At 51.5% G+C, this 16973-nt stretch overlaps 6 protein-coding genes across 6 annotated transcripts; 1 reads left to right on the plus strand and 5 right to left on the minus strand.

The window, feature by feature from the left end:
- Window positions 1-203: 203 nt before the first annotated feature.
- Asppvi_003329 (DUF2470 domain-containing protein) lies at window positions 204-869 on the minus strand (the record flags this gene model as incomplete). The annotated part of the gene is made up of 1 exon (XM_043299294.1): window positions 204-869. One exon carries the CDS (start codon window positions 867-869, stop codon window positions 204-206), a length of 666 nt encoding a protein of 221 aa, XP_043155229.1.
- Window positions 870-1628: 759 nt separating this feature from the next.
- Window positions 1629-2192, minus strand: Asppvi_003330 (uncharacterized protein; the record flags this gene model as incomplete). The annotated part of the gene is made up of 1 exon (XM_043299295.1): window positions 1629-2192. The coding sequence occupies one exon, from the start codon at window positions 2190-2192 to the stop codon at window positions 1629-1631; it is 564 nt and encodes a 187-aa protein (XP_043155230.1).
- Window positions 2193-3390: 1198 nt separating this feature from the next.
- Window positions 3391-4191, plus strand: Asppvi_003331 (uncharacterized protein; the record flags this gene model as incomplete). The annotated part of the gene is made up of 2 exons (XM_043299296.1): window positions 3391-4124; window positions 4185-4191. The coding sequence occupies 2 exons, from the start codon at window positions 3391-3393 to the stop codon at window positions 4189-4191; spliced, it is 741 nt and encodes a 246-aa protein (XP_043155231.1).
- Window positions 4192-4435: 244 nt separating this feature from the next.
- Asppvi_003332 (low-affinity phosphate transporter) lies at window positions 4436-9189 on the minus strand (the record flags this gene model as incomplete). The annotated part of the gene is made up of 7 exons (XM_043299297.1): window positions 4436-4581; window positions 4637-5411; window positions 5469-7008; window positions 7068-7574; window positions 8005-8423; window positions 8485-8817; window positions 8881-9189. The coding sequence occupies 7 exons, from the start codon at window positions 9187-9189 to the stop codon at window positions 4436-4438; spliced, it is 4029 nt and encodes a 1342-aa protein (XP_043155232.1).
- A 550-nt stretch (window positions 9190-9739) lies between these two features.
- On the minus strand, window positions 9740-11167 carry Asppvi_003333 (calcium/proton exchanger; the record flags this gene model as incomplete). Its single annotated transcript, XM_043299298.1, has 3 exons — window positions 9740-9812; window positions 9872-10713; window positions 10775-11167. The coding sequence occupies 3 exons, from the start codon at window positions 11165-11167 to the stop codon at window positions 9740-9742; spliced, it is 1308 nt and encodes a 435-aa protein (XP_043155233.1).
- Window positions 11168-13487: 2320 nt separating this feature from the next.
- Window positions 13488-16717, minus strand: Asppvi_003334 (glucan endo-1,3-beta-D-glucosidase; the record flags this gene model as incomplete). The annotated part of the gene is made up of 8 exons (XM_043299299.1): window positions 13488-13510; window positions 13561-13820; window positions 13889-13950; window positions 14014-15741; window positions 15791-15903; window positions 15958-16056; window positions 16108-16513; window positions 16562-16717. 8 exons carry the CDS (start codon window positions 16715-16717, stop codon window positions 13488-13490), a joined length of 2847 nt encoding a protein of 948 aa, XP_043155234.1.
- Between the last annotated feature and the right edge of the window lie 256 nt (window positions 16718-16973).

The raw sequence follows: 16973 nt of genomic DNA on the forward strand, positions 1-16973 counted from the left end.
GCTCACTGGCTCTTGGCTCGCTTGTCGATTCTTGCCCTACCCCAAAGTGCGCGCTAGCCCGATGTGGTGGACACGTGACTGCACCTTTAACATAACTCCACTCTTAAAACACTACTACTGAAGAGGTACTAGTGAGGGAGAATAGATGGGAAATTATGTTGAGCTACTCCGTACAATAATAGACTACAGTACATCCTCTGGTATCAATCACTCTTCCGCTCCCTCTTCATCCGCTCCTCCCTCACCATCTCATCAAATCTCCGCCACACCGGCAACCCCTCCACAAAATTCGACACAATCCACGCAAACCACAACCCAGACGCAACCCGCACCCCATGCGGCCGCAACCTCTTAACCGCCAACAGCGTCACCTCCACCAAATGCACGCCTAACAACAACCCAACCACCACCGGCGCAACATTGTAGCAGAACCGCGTAAGCACCGGATACCGGTCCAACCCCGTCATCTCGTAGAACACACTCCCCGGCAGGAAATTGCTCCGCCGACTAAACACGACCAGCGTAGCAACAATCATAGCTAGCGAGACGATCTGGAGCCCGTGCGGGGGCCGGTACTCGCGGATGGTAATGTCGGAGAGGCCGAGGCGCTGAAGGGAGTCCTTGTGCATGGCGACGACGCGGGCGCGGGTTTCGGAAAAGGAGGCCATGGGTGGGTTGATCGGGACGCTGTAGCGGGTTCCTTTTGCGGTGATAAGGAGGTCGGAGAGGGAGATGTCTTGGAGCACGGCGGGTTGGGCGTAGTGGGCGGAGACGCCGCAGTATGCGCGTAGGTAGAGAGAGAGCGAGTCGGCATGGCTGCTGTTCATGTGCTTGATGATGAAGGATTTGTTGGTTGTATCGGGTGCCATTTTCGTCTCTGAATCTGAGGCTTATTGCTGGGTTTACTTCGTGGGTGAGGTGTTGATGGTTGACTCCTTATATTGTACGGAGTAGACTCTTAACTGACGATCAGCAAGCGAACCTCGGCTGAGATTGACTGCCGTTTGTTGATTCATGTGTAGCACTTACCTAGGGTCAGGTTTGAAATTTGCACGGTTGCACCATTAACAGACCTCAAAGAGTCCGTTTGGAATAGATCTCTGGTCAATTGAATATTAAGAGCTGTCGCAAGAAGCGATACCAATATATACGTCACGTGAGTGACGGGCGTTGACATATATTTAGACGCAAACCATACTACGAGCTTCAAGTGTAAACCTTCGATTTTCTCAAATCTCTTTCGGGATGTTCGAGCTTACTGGAGCAATTCATTGTACTCATGGATGAAAAGGTTACTGATTTCAATGTCGCATCATCCTACTGTCTGTCGATCAGGACTTTCTTCCGTGTACTACCTCTCAGACAACGGCGACTACTTTGGAAGACATTGCAATCCCATACTTTATTCAGTTGACACATACGCTAAGATTTCATAAACATCCATAGTGACACCAGTTCAACACAAGGATCACGCTGAGTATTAAAAGGGTAACCAGACTCTATTGACAACATGACAAAGTAAAGCTATTCAATCGTGACGGATCATCATGGCTCGTGAGGATGACAAGGCAGTACAGCTGCGAGCTGTCTCGGCAAGAACAATTATGCACTGCATCGAGCGTCAACTCCTATTCGAATTGAGCGAATGAAAGCAGGTAATAGGGAGGGGGCAAGGGGGGAACATACATCAAAGCAAGCGTCAGATCACCGTGGATATGAGCCTTGAGCTCGACCTCGATCTCGAGGTTTAACTCCAGCTTGAGCTTCATGCCTTCTTCATCGTCCAGACTCGAGCCCTGCTTCTCTTGCGGTACGACGTTCATCGACCCGTTCTGGGAGAGGGATTGGTTGCCGCCGGCGGGTTGGTAGGGTTGCATTGCCTTGCCGGAGGCGACTTGGTTATCGTAATCATCATCGTCGTCATATTCATCAGAGTAATAGTCATCTTCGTCGGAGTAGTCCTCGTCATCATCTGCTTCTTCTACGGCGTCTTGTTTTCTGCTCTGTTGTTGTTGTTGGCGCTGACGACGTTTCGCCTGAGCTTTGGGATCCTCTGCTTCATCGCCGGAGACCTCGTAGTCGTCGGTTTGGTAGTCTTCATCGGAGTAGTCATCTGAGTAGTCATCCGAGTAATCGTCTTGCTGGATGGTGGGTTGTTTTTGCTGTTCTTTTGTTTTCTCTGCGGTGGCCATTGTGTATATTTTCTGAGGCAGGAGATGTATATAGTCACAGTCAAGTATATAGTCACAATCAAGACAGTCAAGGTGGAAACAGAATGAAAAGACAGAATGACTTTAGTCAACAGTTAATAAGGAAGAAGAAAATAGTATGTTACTCGAACAAACCAGTCTACGCATAGACAACCCTACACCACGCATCGTCATCATCATAAGGATATGCGGTGATACTTGATCGGACCCGAGCAGCCACCTACGCGATGGGGTCGGGCCCTTGGATGTGCCGCCCATGACGTTACGGCATCGTTATCCTGTCGGTTTCATAATATAATTGGATGCTGCACTCATTTATACATAGTAAGTACCTATGACTTGATAGGTAATAATTACTTTACTATGATATGAAACGGGATCCGCCCACTCTTCTGTATAGGGGACTCCGCTGGTATCGATGTATCCATGGACCAGAAAAGGTCAAACTTGTTATGACAGGAGACGAATCTTCGCGTGCTCGGTACCACTCGATCTGTCCTCTGGTACAAAGTATTGTCATTTCCGAAATATCCACGGCTGAGTCTGCCGTCAATTCACCTCTACAGAGGTACCTGAGTATAGTACGCGTACTACAGTAACCGTAGGTAGATGAGGCCTGACGTCGAGTGGCGTCATTGTACGCTTCAGATATCCGTTATGGTAACCATAATAATCATAATTAATATAATAATAGCACCAAGTGGAGCAGCCAACCACACTATCCCGTGCCAAAATTCTCCGAGCGTCCCTCTATTGATTCGCTTGACTTTATCCATCCTGACATCTGGCGCTACTCCAGACACTACTAACTAGCCTGGAGTAGCTAGTACGTACATTGTACAACCCTGCATCTAGACGTCATACTGAGCCATCTCTTGTTCCGTGCCTTCTGTATCCATAGGAGAGCCAAAACCTGTGGTGTGTAATGTGTGTAATGTCCATCCAATCTACCAATCTATCTCAGTCCAAGATGACGCCGAACCAGGTCTCTCTGCCTCTCATGTCAATCGACTGACGTACGAGGCGGGCTGCCCTGTTTCCCCCCTCCACTACTAGCCATCCACTGTCCCAATCATCTCATCCATATAAACGACCCTCAGACCAAGACAGGGACAAGAGTATAAACACAGTCATCCCCTCCATCCTCCCACAATCTTAGTCTCTTTCTCTTTCTTCCACCATGTCCGATCAGGAAAACACCAGTCGTCCTTCTAGTCCGACTCCGAACCCAACCCACACAGAAGAGGGTGCACCCCCCACCCCCAAGACAGACACCCAGACACCAACAAAGAAGCCTCCAAAGCTAGGCAAGAAGAAGCAGCAGCAGCAGCAGCAGCAGGAGGAGCCTCAGCCTCAGCCTGAACAAGCACAAGAACAAGAACCAGAACAAGAGAACAAAGAGGATCCTCCAGAAGACACCAAGGAAGAACCTCAAGAAGATACTAACAACAACAACGCCAACGGCGAAGCCACCGAACAAGACCAAGAACAACAACAAGAACAAGAACCAGAACCACAACCTCGCCCCCGCCGAAGAAAACCTCAGCGCTACCGCCCCGACTCAGACACAGAAAGCATCCCCCGCCCCGAAATGGACAACAACGCAATGGAGAAGCCCCGCCGCCGCAGACAGCGTCCCCAGATGCAGCAGCAACAGCAGCAACAAGACGGCGGCCCGCTCGGCGGCCTCGGCGGCGTGAACCAGGTCGGCGATCTCGTGCAGAACACGGCTGGGAACGCGCTGAACGGGGTGACTGGATCAGCGGGCAAGGCCGTGGGCGGGCTCCTGGGCGGGAATAAAGAAGATAAAGAAGATGGACGGGACGAGCAGTTGCGGCTGCGGCTGGATCTGAATCTAGATATTGAGGTGCAGCTCAAGGCGAAGATTCATGGTGATCTGACATTGGGATTATTGTATGTCTCCCTTTTCCCTTTCCATTTACCCGATGAGTGTGGATGCTAACGTCTTCTCAGGAACTGATTTCTTCTTCTCGTGGTTGTCGCTGGATGCAAAACCTAGACTGTTATGATTGTGTCGTCTTGTCTTGATGATTACTTTGCTGGAGCTTGTTTCTATCCTATCCTCTTATATATTCAGCTGCCTGTACTGTAGCTTAGCTTACTATACCTACATGACTAATGACATTACATGACCATTGACTATTCCAAGACAACATTCGTAGATACTCTAGCTAACCTGTATACACTCTACCATCTAAGACTCCCTACAATCCCGCAATATACATCAATCCATACCCAATCGTCACAATTACCGCCCACGAAATCAAACTTGCCGGGATACCGCGAGTGAAGAAATGCCGCACGTGGAGGTACCGTTGACCCGTCTGCGGGACCTCGGTCATAATAGCAGCTGTACATGTTAGCTGACATTCTCAACTGAGGAAAAAGGGAAAAGGCCTGCATACTCATATTGGGAAACCCGCTGGTCGGCAATGCCATGGCCACCGAACACATCAACGCACTCGCCATCACCAGCAAGTTCGGATGCGGGTCGTCCATGGTCACGCCAATCTGGCGAACCAGCGGCAGCATGATCAGCGCTGCAACCGTGTGCGAGATGAACGTCGCCATGACCAGGATCAGCGCCGAAAACACGATCAGAACCCCGTACAGACTGAAGTGGTCGACGCGCGCGGTGATTGTCTTGGCGATCGTGTGCAACAGCCCGGACGAGGTCACCGCTTTGCCGAGACACAGACCTCCGGCAGCTAAGATGATAATCGTCCACAAGAAGTTGTTGAAGTCCTCCTTGTTCAGGATCCCCGTTCCAAAGAACAGCACCATCGGGATGATGGCGATCACGCCCATATCGCCAAAGACGTGCTCGAGCTGATGGCTGGCACACCACAACCCGATGGTGGACAGCGTCACAATCGTGACAAAGTACTGCACTCCCGAAAATCGGTCCTTGACCGGTCGAATCGGCACAATGGCTGTGCCCCGGGTGGGGAACGTGGCCAGCAAGAGGAGCCAAATCAAAAGAATCGAAATGATGCAGACGGGCAGCGAAACAAAGAACCACGTCCCCCAGCTGATACTCGGGTACATGTTCTGCAGCGCGATGATATTCTGGGGCGACGCAATCGGCGACGCGGCGCCTCCAACATTGGCAGCCAACGCAATACCCAGCACAAGGGCTTTGGCAAAGTCGGAGTCAGGAGCGAGATTACGTAGTAGGGGCTGAAAGGTTAGCATGCATCCAAACAAAAAATCACCCCCGGAAAAAAGGGGACATACCTGGATAATGGAGTAGCAAAGAACAGGCGAGGCCACATTGCTAATCCACATACTAAGAAACATGCTCACAAACATGTTGGTCAGCAGAACAACTTTCGGATTGGATCCGGCTCTGCTGAGCACAAACATGGCCATCCGACGAGCAATGTCGTACTTGGACAATGCGGCGGCGATGGTGAATCCTCCCAGTAAGAGCATGATCACCGGCGTCCACATCGCGCTGAAAGCCGCGCTCGTGGCGTCCTTCGGTCCCAGACGCTGGTACGGCTTCTCCGCGGACTTCATAATGCGCAACATGACGACCAGGAAGGGTATCAAAAGGGACGTCACGAAGAGGGGAATGACCTCTGTGGCCCACAACAGACTGACAAACACAAGCATTGCAAGGCAGTTCTGCTGCTCCGGTTTATCCATAATCGGAGCATAGAGCAAGACGATAAACACCGTCAGAATGACAATCAGAGTCCCGAAACTCAAACTGCAGAGCCACTCCGGCACGCTATAGCGACCAAACGGCGTATCGAACTCTTTGGCTGCAGCCTCCTGCTCATCACCCTGTCGTCGTGCGGCAGCCGGGTCCTCATCAATTCCCAGCAGTGTCCGACGGATACCAACGTTCGCGGCCTGGGCCTTGCGCTCAATGCCAATCATCTCTCGCCAGACTGTATTCCGCTCCCAGACAACGTGCTCTCTCAGATGCAGTCGCAGCTCCCGTTTGGCCAGCGGCAGGTCGCCACCCGTAATCACGTCCGCGTAGAGCTGCTCGACCCGGGCGATCACGTCCTCAATCTTCTTCATGGTCGAATCCGTAAAAGGATAGGCTGGAGAAACGGTGGAGCTCATGTACTCCCGCCGCAAATTGCAGTCGAGGATCTTGTCGAACTTTTTCAAAGCCTTCGAGAATCCAGTCTTGTTCAGCTGGATGTACGACTTGAGGCCGCACAGCGAGACATAGACATTCACGGCCCGCTGCTTCAGCGACAAGCCCTCGTTGTACAGGTCCAGAAACCGCGGATCCTTGAAATGCTCATCATGCCCAGCGCTCCCTCGCCGAACAAACCCCAGAAACGTCGAGTCAGCCATGAATCTCGCATCGCTCACGTCCGAGCGCGACCGAGCCGTCAACGGCACCGTTCTGTGCCCGGCCAGCGGATGATGCTCGTCATCGCTGTCCGCTCCATCATCGTCATCCAGACTCTCCTCTGACGGCAAATCGCGGTATGAGCTGCCGGTGCGCGGGCGCGTGTGAGAGCTAGAGCTCATCCTCCGCGACTTGATCATGGCGTCACTCATGGGGTCCACGTCCGCCCCGTCCGTCTTGGACGTGTACTCCTCGGCATCGCGGACAACATCCTCCACCTCCTTGAGTATCTCCGACTCCTTGACTTCGTAGAAAGTACATATCTTCTCCAGCTCTGCGTTCAGAGCCCGCCGGAACACCGCCTCGGGCGAGGGTGTCTCACTTAAAAGCGGCGCGGACTCGACATCCGATTGTACCTGTCCGTTTCCTCTCCGAGCATGCTGCTCGAGGGAATATATCCTATACGCATTAGCATTAGCAAATCCACAGTCCCCAAGAAAAAGTAAACAAAATCTCACAATTTCTTCAAATTACTATACGCAATGTAATAAGCACTCCAATCCGGCACCGCATTGAACTGAATACTATGCGAGAACTTCATCTTTGCTTTCCTTTGTTCCCCCGCACTTTCCTTTGCTGAAGCCTGAGCCTGTCGGCGTCGGAGAGCCTCTACCCAAAACCGGAGCCTGAGGTAGGTCGCTCTGTAGCCTTGACCGCTCTTTTCGCCCGGCTGCGAGTACTTCTCACTCGCTTCTGCCTGTGCCTCTGCCTGTGCGTGCGAGTCCGACTCGGTGGAAAGAAGATGGGTGGAGCTAGTGCGTTCGCGTGTTACAAGCGGGTAGCGACTCCGGGTGTGAAAGTCTTCGAGCTCAAAGCCTTGGTCGTGGCCGTCGTGTTTGTCTTCGTAGGCACCGGTCGCAGATGCGATGCGTGCCACGGTGCGCCCAACAGCATTCGACGACACGGTTTCGACTGGAGGAAATTTTGAGAAGAAAAAAGGAAAGACTCCGAAGTTTGGACTAGGCCTAGTGATGATGGGCTGTTAGTGGTAGGGAGCTGGAGCTGGACTGCGGCGTCGGGGCTGGGTCGAGTCCCCGCAGAGCAGCCGTGCGGGCGATATGAGTGGTTGCCTCGTTGGACGAAGGACAAACCGGCGTGGAGGGGTTGAGGATTTAGGGATTTGGCGTCAGTATATGGTGTGCACTCATCTCATGACTTTGACGGACAAAAGATGGGAATGGTCAGATGGCGATATCTTGAGCATAATCCTGGTCGATATAGTATAATAACTACATTTAGGCTGTCAGGGTGCCTTGCAGAAAACACATAATTGCCTGATCGGGGATAGCCGGGATTTAGTCATCCACAGTCGGAGATACGAGATGAGGAAGAGATAAGTTACAATTGCTGATAGCCTAAAATACAATGAATGAATGAATAGATATCACTATTTACCTGCGCTGAGTGACCAGACCAAGATTCGAACGACCCGCAATACCAAGCTTGTGCACCGCTTCCCTCCGATCCCACACACCACTACGACCTTCCGCCACAGCGACCAGCTCGTTAGCTACTCGCTGAGCGAAACTGCTGTCCCGACGCTTATCAGAGGCATCAATGATCCATCTGATGGCCGTCCGCCGCCGCTGTCTCTGCATCAGAGGAACGGGAATCTGCACTGCGGCACCACCACCGGCAATACCCTTCTGCTGACGGATCTTGATCAGCGGGGCGACCGAGTCAACGATCAAGGTGAGGTAGAGGACGGGGTTCAGAGGTAGTTGCGGGCCGGGAGGACCGGGGAGGAGGGGGCGCTTCGGGTGCGGTTGGGGGGGAGGGGCAGTTCGAAGGTGGTCAAGAATGAAGGACATGTTCTGCGAAGACAACTAGATTAGCACCAGTCACAACCCGCCAAGTTTCGAGCGATGCACACACCTTCTGTGCCTTGCTCAACTTCCCATCCCGCATAAGCAATTTCGTAAACTGCTCCAGCAAAGAATCATATCTCTCGCGGAAATTCTCCGTCTTGGGGAGACTCTCGGGAGCCGGGAACTTCAGTCCGGGGTGCAGCTCCGCGACCTCCTGGTTAACCTGGTTGATCATATTGGCGACAACGGCCGCCGAGGGATCGGCCAGGTCCTGACCCTGTAGGTCCGGCTGGTAGCGGCGTGTGAAGGTCGAGAAGGACCGGTTGCCAGACGATCGCTTCAGTTGGTCTTGCATGACCTTAGGCATGTGCTTCAGGGCGTCTTTATCGCGCTGCAGGATCTATCCCAACAGGAAAATCAGCATTCCGCAACGTAGAGTATCGATAAAAAAGAAGAAACCTACCTCAGCGACAGGAGTCCCCTGCTCCAACTCCGGGCTCGCAGCAGCCTCGTACTTCCCTCCGTGCAGGATCTTGTCCATTTGCGCGGCCTCCTCGCTGACGTGAGGCAACGGATCCTCCGTAGGCCCTTTTAACCCATTCAATTCGTCCTCCTTCTCTGATTTCGACGAGTTCCATCGTCTCTGTGCTTGTACGGTCGATGCGGCATGAGGCCGGTTGATACTGAACCGTGAGCTGACCGCGGATGAGGTGGATGGGCGAAAGGCAGGCAAGGCCTTGCCCACTGTGAAAAGATTGATACGAGGCGGCATGTTGATTCTCCTCGATGCCTGAATCGACAGACCGTATTTGGAGGAAGAGTGTTCAATTGCCCTCCTCCGTCCTTGGCTTCGTCGGAGCCGCGAAGAACGATTTTCCTCTCCACAATCGCTTAGTCATCTACGCCAAGACTCCGATTCGAACATGAAGTCATTCAATATTTCAGATGAGATGGGCTACAGTTCTTTAAGAGTGTTTGCGGCCGGTTTTTACTTGAACACGGTTTAGGATGTAGCTATTTACATAAAAACGGTGGCATCCAGGACAGACCTGCCATTTCGCTATCCCAAGTATACCACATTAGGAGAACGTCGAAGAAAGACAATGCAGGGGCCGAGTAACAAAACCCACTATTGTGCGTCTGTACAGCAAATACAGAACCCCCGGCCAGCAGTATTTTACCCAGCTAGTGCGATAGGGAAAGGAGTAGTTTAGCACAAAGGTTAGAGAGAGTGAGGGTCGAGTCAAAGTCAAGTCAATGTCAGAACCAAGGACATCAATACTGGATTCCTGGCCTGAAAGCTCGGCAGAGGGACTGGTCGCTCAATTGGCAACAAGAGCATCGCCAACGGGATCATCTGGGTACACGTAGAACGCTAGCGCTAGGATCAGATACCTATGGGGCGGAAAGTTAGAACATGGCTCATTGATCGGGAGGAGAGCGGACAAACTTACATTCCCAAGCAAAGCCCACCCTCGAGATAATTCGACCTGCCATCCTGAATGAGGAAGGTCACAACCAAGCTAGAGATGAAGAACGCGACAGTTTCAAAGATGTGGAAGTTGAGAGTCATCTCAACGTTCAGGATCCAGCCCATGATGACAAGGAACGGTGTCACGAACAATGCTATCTGCAAGCTGCTGCCGATGGCTACGCCGATAGCCAGATCCATCTTCCCTTTCCAGGCGACGACGACGGCGGTCACATGCTCCGCAGCATTTCCAACAATGGGAATCAAGATAAGACCGATGAAGGTCCTGGTCATGCCCGTCTTCTCCACAATGCTGTCGATGCTTCCAACCAGGTAGTCGGCGCAGATGGCGACAAGAACTGTGACGATAACCAGAGTGATGGTGGCGGTCAATGGGCTCAGAATATGCTCCTCTTCTTCATGGTCCGCCTGATTCTCTGCATCGGGTCCCAGCCCGTCCGGAACCTCCTCAAACAGCTCTGTATGCGTCCTGAGCTGGAAGTACAGGTACATGACGTATAGAACCAGGAGGATGATGGCGGTACCGTGCGAAAGAATGAGGATATTATTATCCGTCGTAGCTTTGGAGTGGGAGGGTGACAGAGAGGCGTAGAGGGTGGCTGGAATGATCAACGAAGCAGACGCAACCGTCATCATGGACGACATGGTGGACGCGCCAATACTGTTGAATGTCTGCTCGGAATACCGGAGCCCGCCAATGAAGAAACAGCATCCGAGCACAAGTAGTATGTTCGACAGGATACTACCCAGCATACTTGCCTGGACGACACGAATCTGGTTGTCCTTCAAGGCGATGATGCTGACCTACCATGGTCCTCAAAGTCAGCTATAGTCAAGCATAAATAAATCAAACGAATAGACCCACAATCAGTTCAACGGCATTTCCAAAAGTAGCATTCATCAGTCCACCCAATGCCTGCCCCATAGTAGCCGCCAGTTCCTCCGTCGCAAAGCTCAGCAGAGACGCCAATGGGATGATCGCGAGGAAGTTCAACGAGAAGACAGCCGTGCTGTCCCAGTGAAGCGCACCAGAGATGATACCTAGAGGAACAAACACGAGCAGCACGTTGACGTAGTCCCGCACGAGGATCTGCCAGGTCAAGTACACGACGTGCGCTGGGATGTTCAGCCAGCGTCGTGCACGATTGTGGCGCCGATGCTGGCTAAGGCCTGAGTTGATGCGGGGAATATCATTGATCAGAGCATCGCGCTCAGTGGGCTCCCCAACCCCGTTTGGAGAAGAAGAGAAGCCGGTCATACTGCGTCTTTTGGGGCCCCACGAGTACCTTCGGAAGGCTGAACGGAAATTCTTCGATGCTGTACCAGATTCGACACATCCGATTAGCCAAATTTCTTCTCAGTTTCGTCTCACTATCTCCGCAGAGAAATGATTGTTCAAGAATTAAAAGAAAGACCGCTTGATAGGCGAGAGAGGACAAAAGAGACTTGGCAAAGAAAAGAAATCTATGAAAATAGACGGAAGATTCTCCGTATGATTAAAGAGGGAAAATGAAGGAATGAATAATGGAAGGTCATGAGAGAAAAAAGGAAAAAGTATAATACTACTGCGAAGTAGCAGTAGCAGTGACGGCGGAGGTGATGATAGTGTGGCACCTACACATTGGGATCCGACAGTGGCGCGGGAAACGACCAGGGAACCGCGATAGGACCGGAGGGAAAAAGTGGGTTAATCCTGAAATATGTAGGATACTAGCCGGTCAGTCTAGGATTGAATCTGATAGTCCGTTCTGGTCTGGAATCTTGGGCCCCGACGAGAGAAAAATCATGGAACCAGGGTGAAACCGCAAAGTCAGTTAGGTACCTTAGCTCTTGGTTCGCAAGAGGATTGGCGAACCAAGACAACCGCAGTGGTCTTGTCGCAGAGGGGAATGTCCACTTTTCGTTGATGAATGAGAAAGGATTATATTAACGCTCACGCGAACCAATCGAGATGATCATGGGCTAGGATTGTTCTGTCAGTCGAGCTTTCAAGCTAAAGGATATGGGGGAGGGCATCAAGCAGAGTGACATGCAGTGAGCAGAGTCCGCAGTGCACAGCCTCAAAGCTGATGCATTGATCTTCAAAGGAGCAGGAGTTTAAGGTGAGCTTACCCTTGAACAGGAGAAGAGGCTAGATACCTGAAGCTAACAGTCTCGGCACAGTCACTGCTTGGTTGCCCAGATGCGCGCAGGATTGGAAATTGGCGCTGGCAGCAATGCCTCTTTAGAGAAGATGCCGCTTTCTACTAGAGAGGATGACGTTGATCACTACTGACCCGGAAACGTGGGCCTCAATTGTAGAATTACCAAGTCTACGGAGTATCAATTGGATGATCTTGAATCAGTATATCAACCAGGTACCTCTCTGGATGTATGCAATGATGATGTCGGTGATGATGTTGAACTCGGCGCCAAAATGATGCTTTACAGTGGGGCATCTGCAATAGCTCCAGCCACTAGCTTAACTCTCATTGCAGTTGAACATCAAGCAGTCAGACTAAGTTATAGACTTTTAATAAAGCATTCATTCTTCGCATAGACTACCATAGATATCTAATACCAATTGCAAAGACCCCTTACATAGAGGGAATCCACCAGACTCGTCTCAACACGGAATATCTCAAATGCATTTCATTTTAGAGTCCAGGGGAGGAGGAGTCAGTCCATCCACAGATTTTCCATGGAAAAATCACGCCAAGATGCACTGCCACAATTCGACCCACCACGCAATACGTAGTAAAATCATCGATCATAGCGCCTGCACTATCTTTCTTAGTCGTACCACTATGGGATGGAGCAACGTGATGAATCTCATTAGCTCCGTCTCCGAAGCGATTAGGATTATATTAAACCCTCCGACAGATTAAAAGAGAATTAATAGCTCTGATTATACAGTCTACCTACACAACGTGAGAATAATACTCGGTGGGGCTGTATCCGTGGACCGTACGGGGTAATCAACACATGTCTGATGATTGATGCACCTAGTGCCAACAGTCCTATCTGCACTCCGCAATGCACCCGGAAAGTATACCTACATCATGTGGCTTCACAACTCACTCATGCTAAGCGCAACCATTTATCTGCCTACCTATTCTGTAAAGGGATTGCTTATCATGTGCTGTGATCTGGAGACCTGCGCAACTGGCCCAGATTGGTTCGGTTCACTCGTCCGTCACCACCCCTTGCAAGTCGCTGTATGCGGGCGTTATCAGATGCAGATCCAACCATGACCTGCTCAGCCACGCGATCTATCTACAGTCTCTACGGAGTAAGAAGCTCTTGGATAGCAGAGGCTGACGTCCGATTCAATGGCCCAAGCCACTATAGAAGCACATCAAAGTTTCTCAACGTCACCAAGGCTAGTCTGACACGTTCAATTATCACATTAGTTAGTATTAGAGTATCCCCGAACATCCAGCTCTCATATAGTCCATAGATACATGTGCGCAGAAAGCGTTCATGCGATCACTAAATAAGTCATAAGATACAACGAATTCCTCCGCAATAAGACTCACGCGTATGCTTCATGTAGACTGGATGCCAAGTGACATAAACCGCCCGAAGTTGCGGAGAAGTTAGGATGGCACAGCACCGAGTCCTAGTACGTGTCAGCAAACGTCTCGGCTTACTTTCAGTCGATATACTCACCTGCTGCATAGGCAAGGTACCACGTCCGGCTGGCTCCCCCGTCAATCCAGCTGTAGTCGAAGTTGGGCTGAGTGAAGAAGTTCCACGAAGCGGCTGGGTCCACCAGTGCGAGATTGGCGTACAGTACGCCCTTCCATCCGCCTACCACGTTCTCGGCTGGCGCGGGGCCATTGCTTGCAAACATGGCATCCCATTCCTCCTTCACAAACTCCTTGCTGCGAACAAACGCAGAAGACGGGAGGAGGGGTAGCATATGGATCCTATGTCACGAATCAGCAATGCAGGTCTCGATATTGCCAATGACAATGAAGGGCACAAAAGCTCATACCCCTGAATAAACTCCAGATTGTTGCCAAAGTAAGTAGTATGGTCCACCTTGTTTTCGAACAACTGGAGTAAATTGTCAGTTGGAGACTAACCCCACAAGACATACGGTAACAATGCTTGACTTACTATGCCTGTAACCTTGTTGGCAACGAAGTTCGCCGGCTGGTTCTTGTTGTCGCTTTCCATCAAAAAGTAATTCCGGAGGCTTCGGCGCAGGATGCCCAGCATCAAGTTGCCTCGCGCCTCCATACTAACATCCCCAATAGTCTTTCCCCACATCTTCAGAGCGTACGCAAACATCGCATCTTCCGACGTCGACTCCTCGTCTTTGCCATCAAAGGACTCGAAAAGACCCTTTGCCCAAGAATGGCCGTGGAACCAGTCGAACCCGCGCGAGAACGGAAAGAGCGGATCATCTCCGGCCGAGTTTCCGGCATCACGGACAAGCATATTGACCCAATCTTTGCTTGTTTGAAGCCATTGAGGATCCATGGATCCTATGATTGCAGCAGCATGGATGAAGTATCCGTAGTGGAAATGATGGTCGTTGTAAAGCGTATTCCCAAAATCAGCGCCCACGTCACCAGAGGCATAGCTGGCAGAGGATACCACTCCTTTCCAGACATTGTCGTAGACAAGGGGAAACTGTTGCTTGTTGTCGATGAAACGGGCAAAGGAGTTCTTCAATCGCGCAAGGCCCTCGGCCGCAAGAGTGCTGTTACCCCCCAGTTTGTCAACGGTATACACAAGGGTAGCAAACTTGCTCAGAGCCTTGCCGCTGAAATACATGCTATTGAGATTGGTCTGAGCGTCCATATCTTGTTGGAGTTCTGTGGGAGCTGCAGCCAGGATGACCTCCTGGGCTGCGGGCGATATTCTGTCAATGCTGCCTCCCGAAACCGACCATGGGGCAAACCCCATGGAAATGGGGAGCTCAGGTTCAACCATTGTCCAATATTCCCCAATGACGGCGGTTGCCTGGCCTTTGGTGGTGGTTCTAAGCGTGATATTCGTCGCTCGGCTTTGCGTACTGGCGTCGAACGATTCCATATGATGTGGGAGAGCAAACATCAGCAAAGGGGTGTTTTGCGCATCCTTTCCTGCCTTAGCCCACATCAGGTTGTACGTTCCAGTACTCTCTGACACTGAGCCCATAACCGCGCCCTCGACAGCATAAACACCTGAAGAGTTATCGTAGAACTTCTCGCCAGATGTGCCGGCCGGGTTCTTGGCCACCTGGATCGTGCCCGACCAGCCGGCGGGCCCACTAATCTCGCTGTTTGACACCAACCGTAGCTCTGGATCCGCCCCGTCGTCAGGCGTTGCGTAGAGAAGCCATGATGTTCCATCCTCAAGGAATAGGCTGTATTTGAATATACCAGCACGTGGCGATCCGGCAGTTACCATTCTGTTGAAGAAGACACCACTCTGGATCTTAGGCTGCAAGTTGCTGTAAATGCCAGTCACAAATCCCATGCCCTGCACTACAGGAAAAGTGATGCTCTGGGATGAGCCAGCAGAAGGTCGTAGCACCGCGTTGGCCGAGAAGGGCAGCGGATTTTCAGTGGTGAGTACAGTAGATGCCCCCAGTTCACTTGCTGACAGGATAACGGAACGGATGCCGATCGCATTGACATAATATGATATGGGGCCACCGGGAATTGCTTGGTTGACCGGCCCCTGCGCGATTACGTTACTCTCGACATGGGAGATCGCCATGCCATAGCTTTGCGGCGTTCCACTTCCCTTCACCCAAGCAATGCTGTAGGGGTGCGTAAAAGTGTTGTTGGTTTGCGTTCCCAAGAAAAGCCCACAATAGAACTTGTTCGTCTCAACAGGAGCGTCCGTGTCGACCTGTATGGATTAGCCAATGCCTTCAAAATAACAGGTCTCGGGAGCTTACGATTCCATTCTTAGGTACGGGATGATCGTTTCTCGAGTCAATCGTGTTGGGAATTGGACCAGTCGACACTGGTACAAAGACATCTTGACCGCCTGCCATGGGGGTACTGGGAGCTACTCATATCTCATCAGTCAACAAATCCGTGGTGTTGCCGATGGTAAACTCACCTGATACCGGCTCACTGGATGACTGACTCTGGTGAACTGGGTTGTCTGACGTTGCGGAACTTGTCGCCTGGGTTTCCACAGGAGACGAAGTTTCACTGGCTAAAATTGAGTCAGAATCAAGCTTATGTGCATCTGCAATCTCAGACTAACCTGGTTCCGAAGAGCTAGACGGGTTACCGTCTTGAGATGGATAACCTGGCGTAGTGGAGCCAGTATTCTGACTGACAATCGTGTCTGAAGCTTCTTCGTGGGCTGTAGTCAAGCTTGAGCCGGCAGTTGGCACCACCGGCGGGCTGGTGATTAGTGGCAGTGTCTCGCCCGAGCTTGAGGCCTCTGAGGGTGAAGATGAGGTCACAACTGGGAGATGTGTAGTCGGACGCTTAGTGGGAACGTGATGAGTTTGCGGCAGTAGGCCCGATAATAACAAGTCCAGCACACCGGATTTGGAACCACCTGGAGGATGCAGCAACGGGTCCAATAGATGGCCCACTTTTAAGTCAGTAGGGAAGGGCTGCTCTGCCAAGCGACCTTCGCGTTCCAAACTCGTTGGATAGAACTATTTGAGGGTAAGTGACAGCCACGGACGGGATATCCATGAACTTACTCCGCGCGTCTCGGGTACGAGCACTCTAGCCTCCTGAGTCTTGGGAGGATATTGAGTCCTGAACTCAATGGTACTGGTCGGCTCGACCGGCCAAGGTAGGGAATGTACTGTCTCTGAGGCCAACAGCCAGGTCAGCATGACTGTAGAGCGCCACATGGTTGCCGCGACCATCCTTCTGGCTTGCTCGTGGTGACAGATATCGAAGGGCCAGTTATCTCACGACCTCAAAGAAGCGCAAGACAACGATACAAGAAGTTACGTATATTGATTTAGTGTCGCAAAAAAAGAATTGAATAGGAGCCTTTGTCCCAGGTGAACCAGGCCGCAGAGCGCCGCTCCGGAGCTTCAAAAGAGTGAATGCACAAAACGCAGAAGGACAGTTTGAATGCCTCGTTGAAGTAAAGGAGAGGTG

This window comes from Aspergillus pseudoviridinutans, assembly GCF_018340605.1.
Source record: "Aspergillus pseudoviridinutans IFM 55266 DNA, scaffold_2, whole genome shotgun sequence".
Taxonomy (NCBI): Eukaryota; Fungi; Ascomycota; class Eurotiomycetes; order Eurotiales; family Aspergillaceae; genus Aspergillus; species Aspergillus pseudoviridinutans.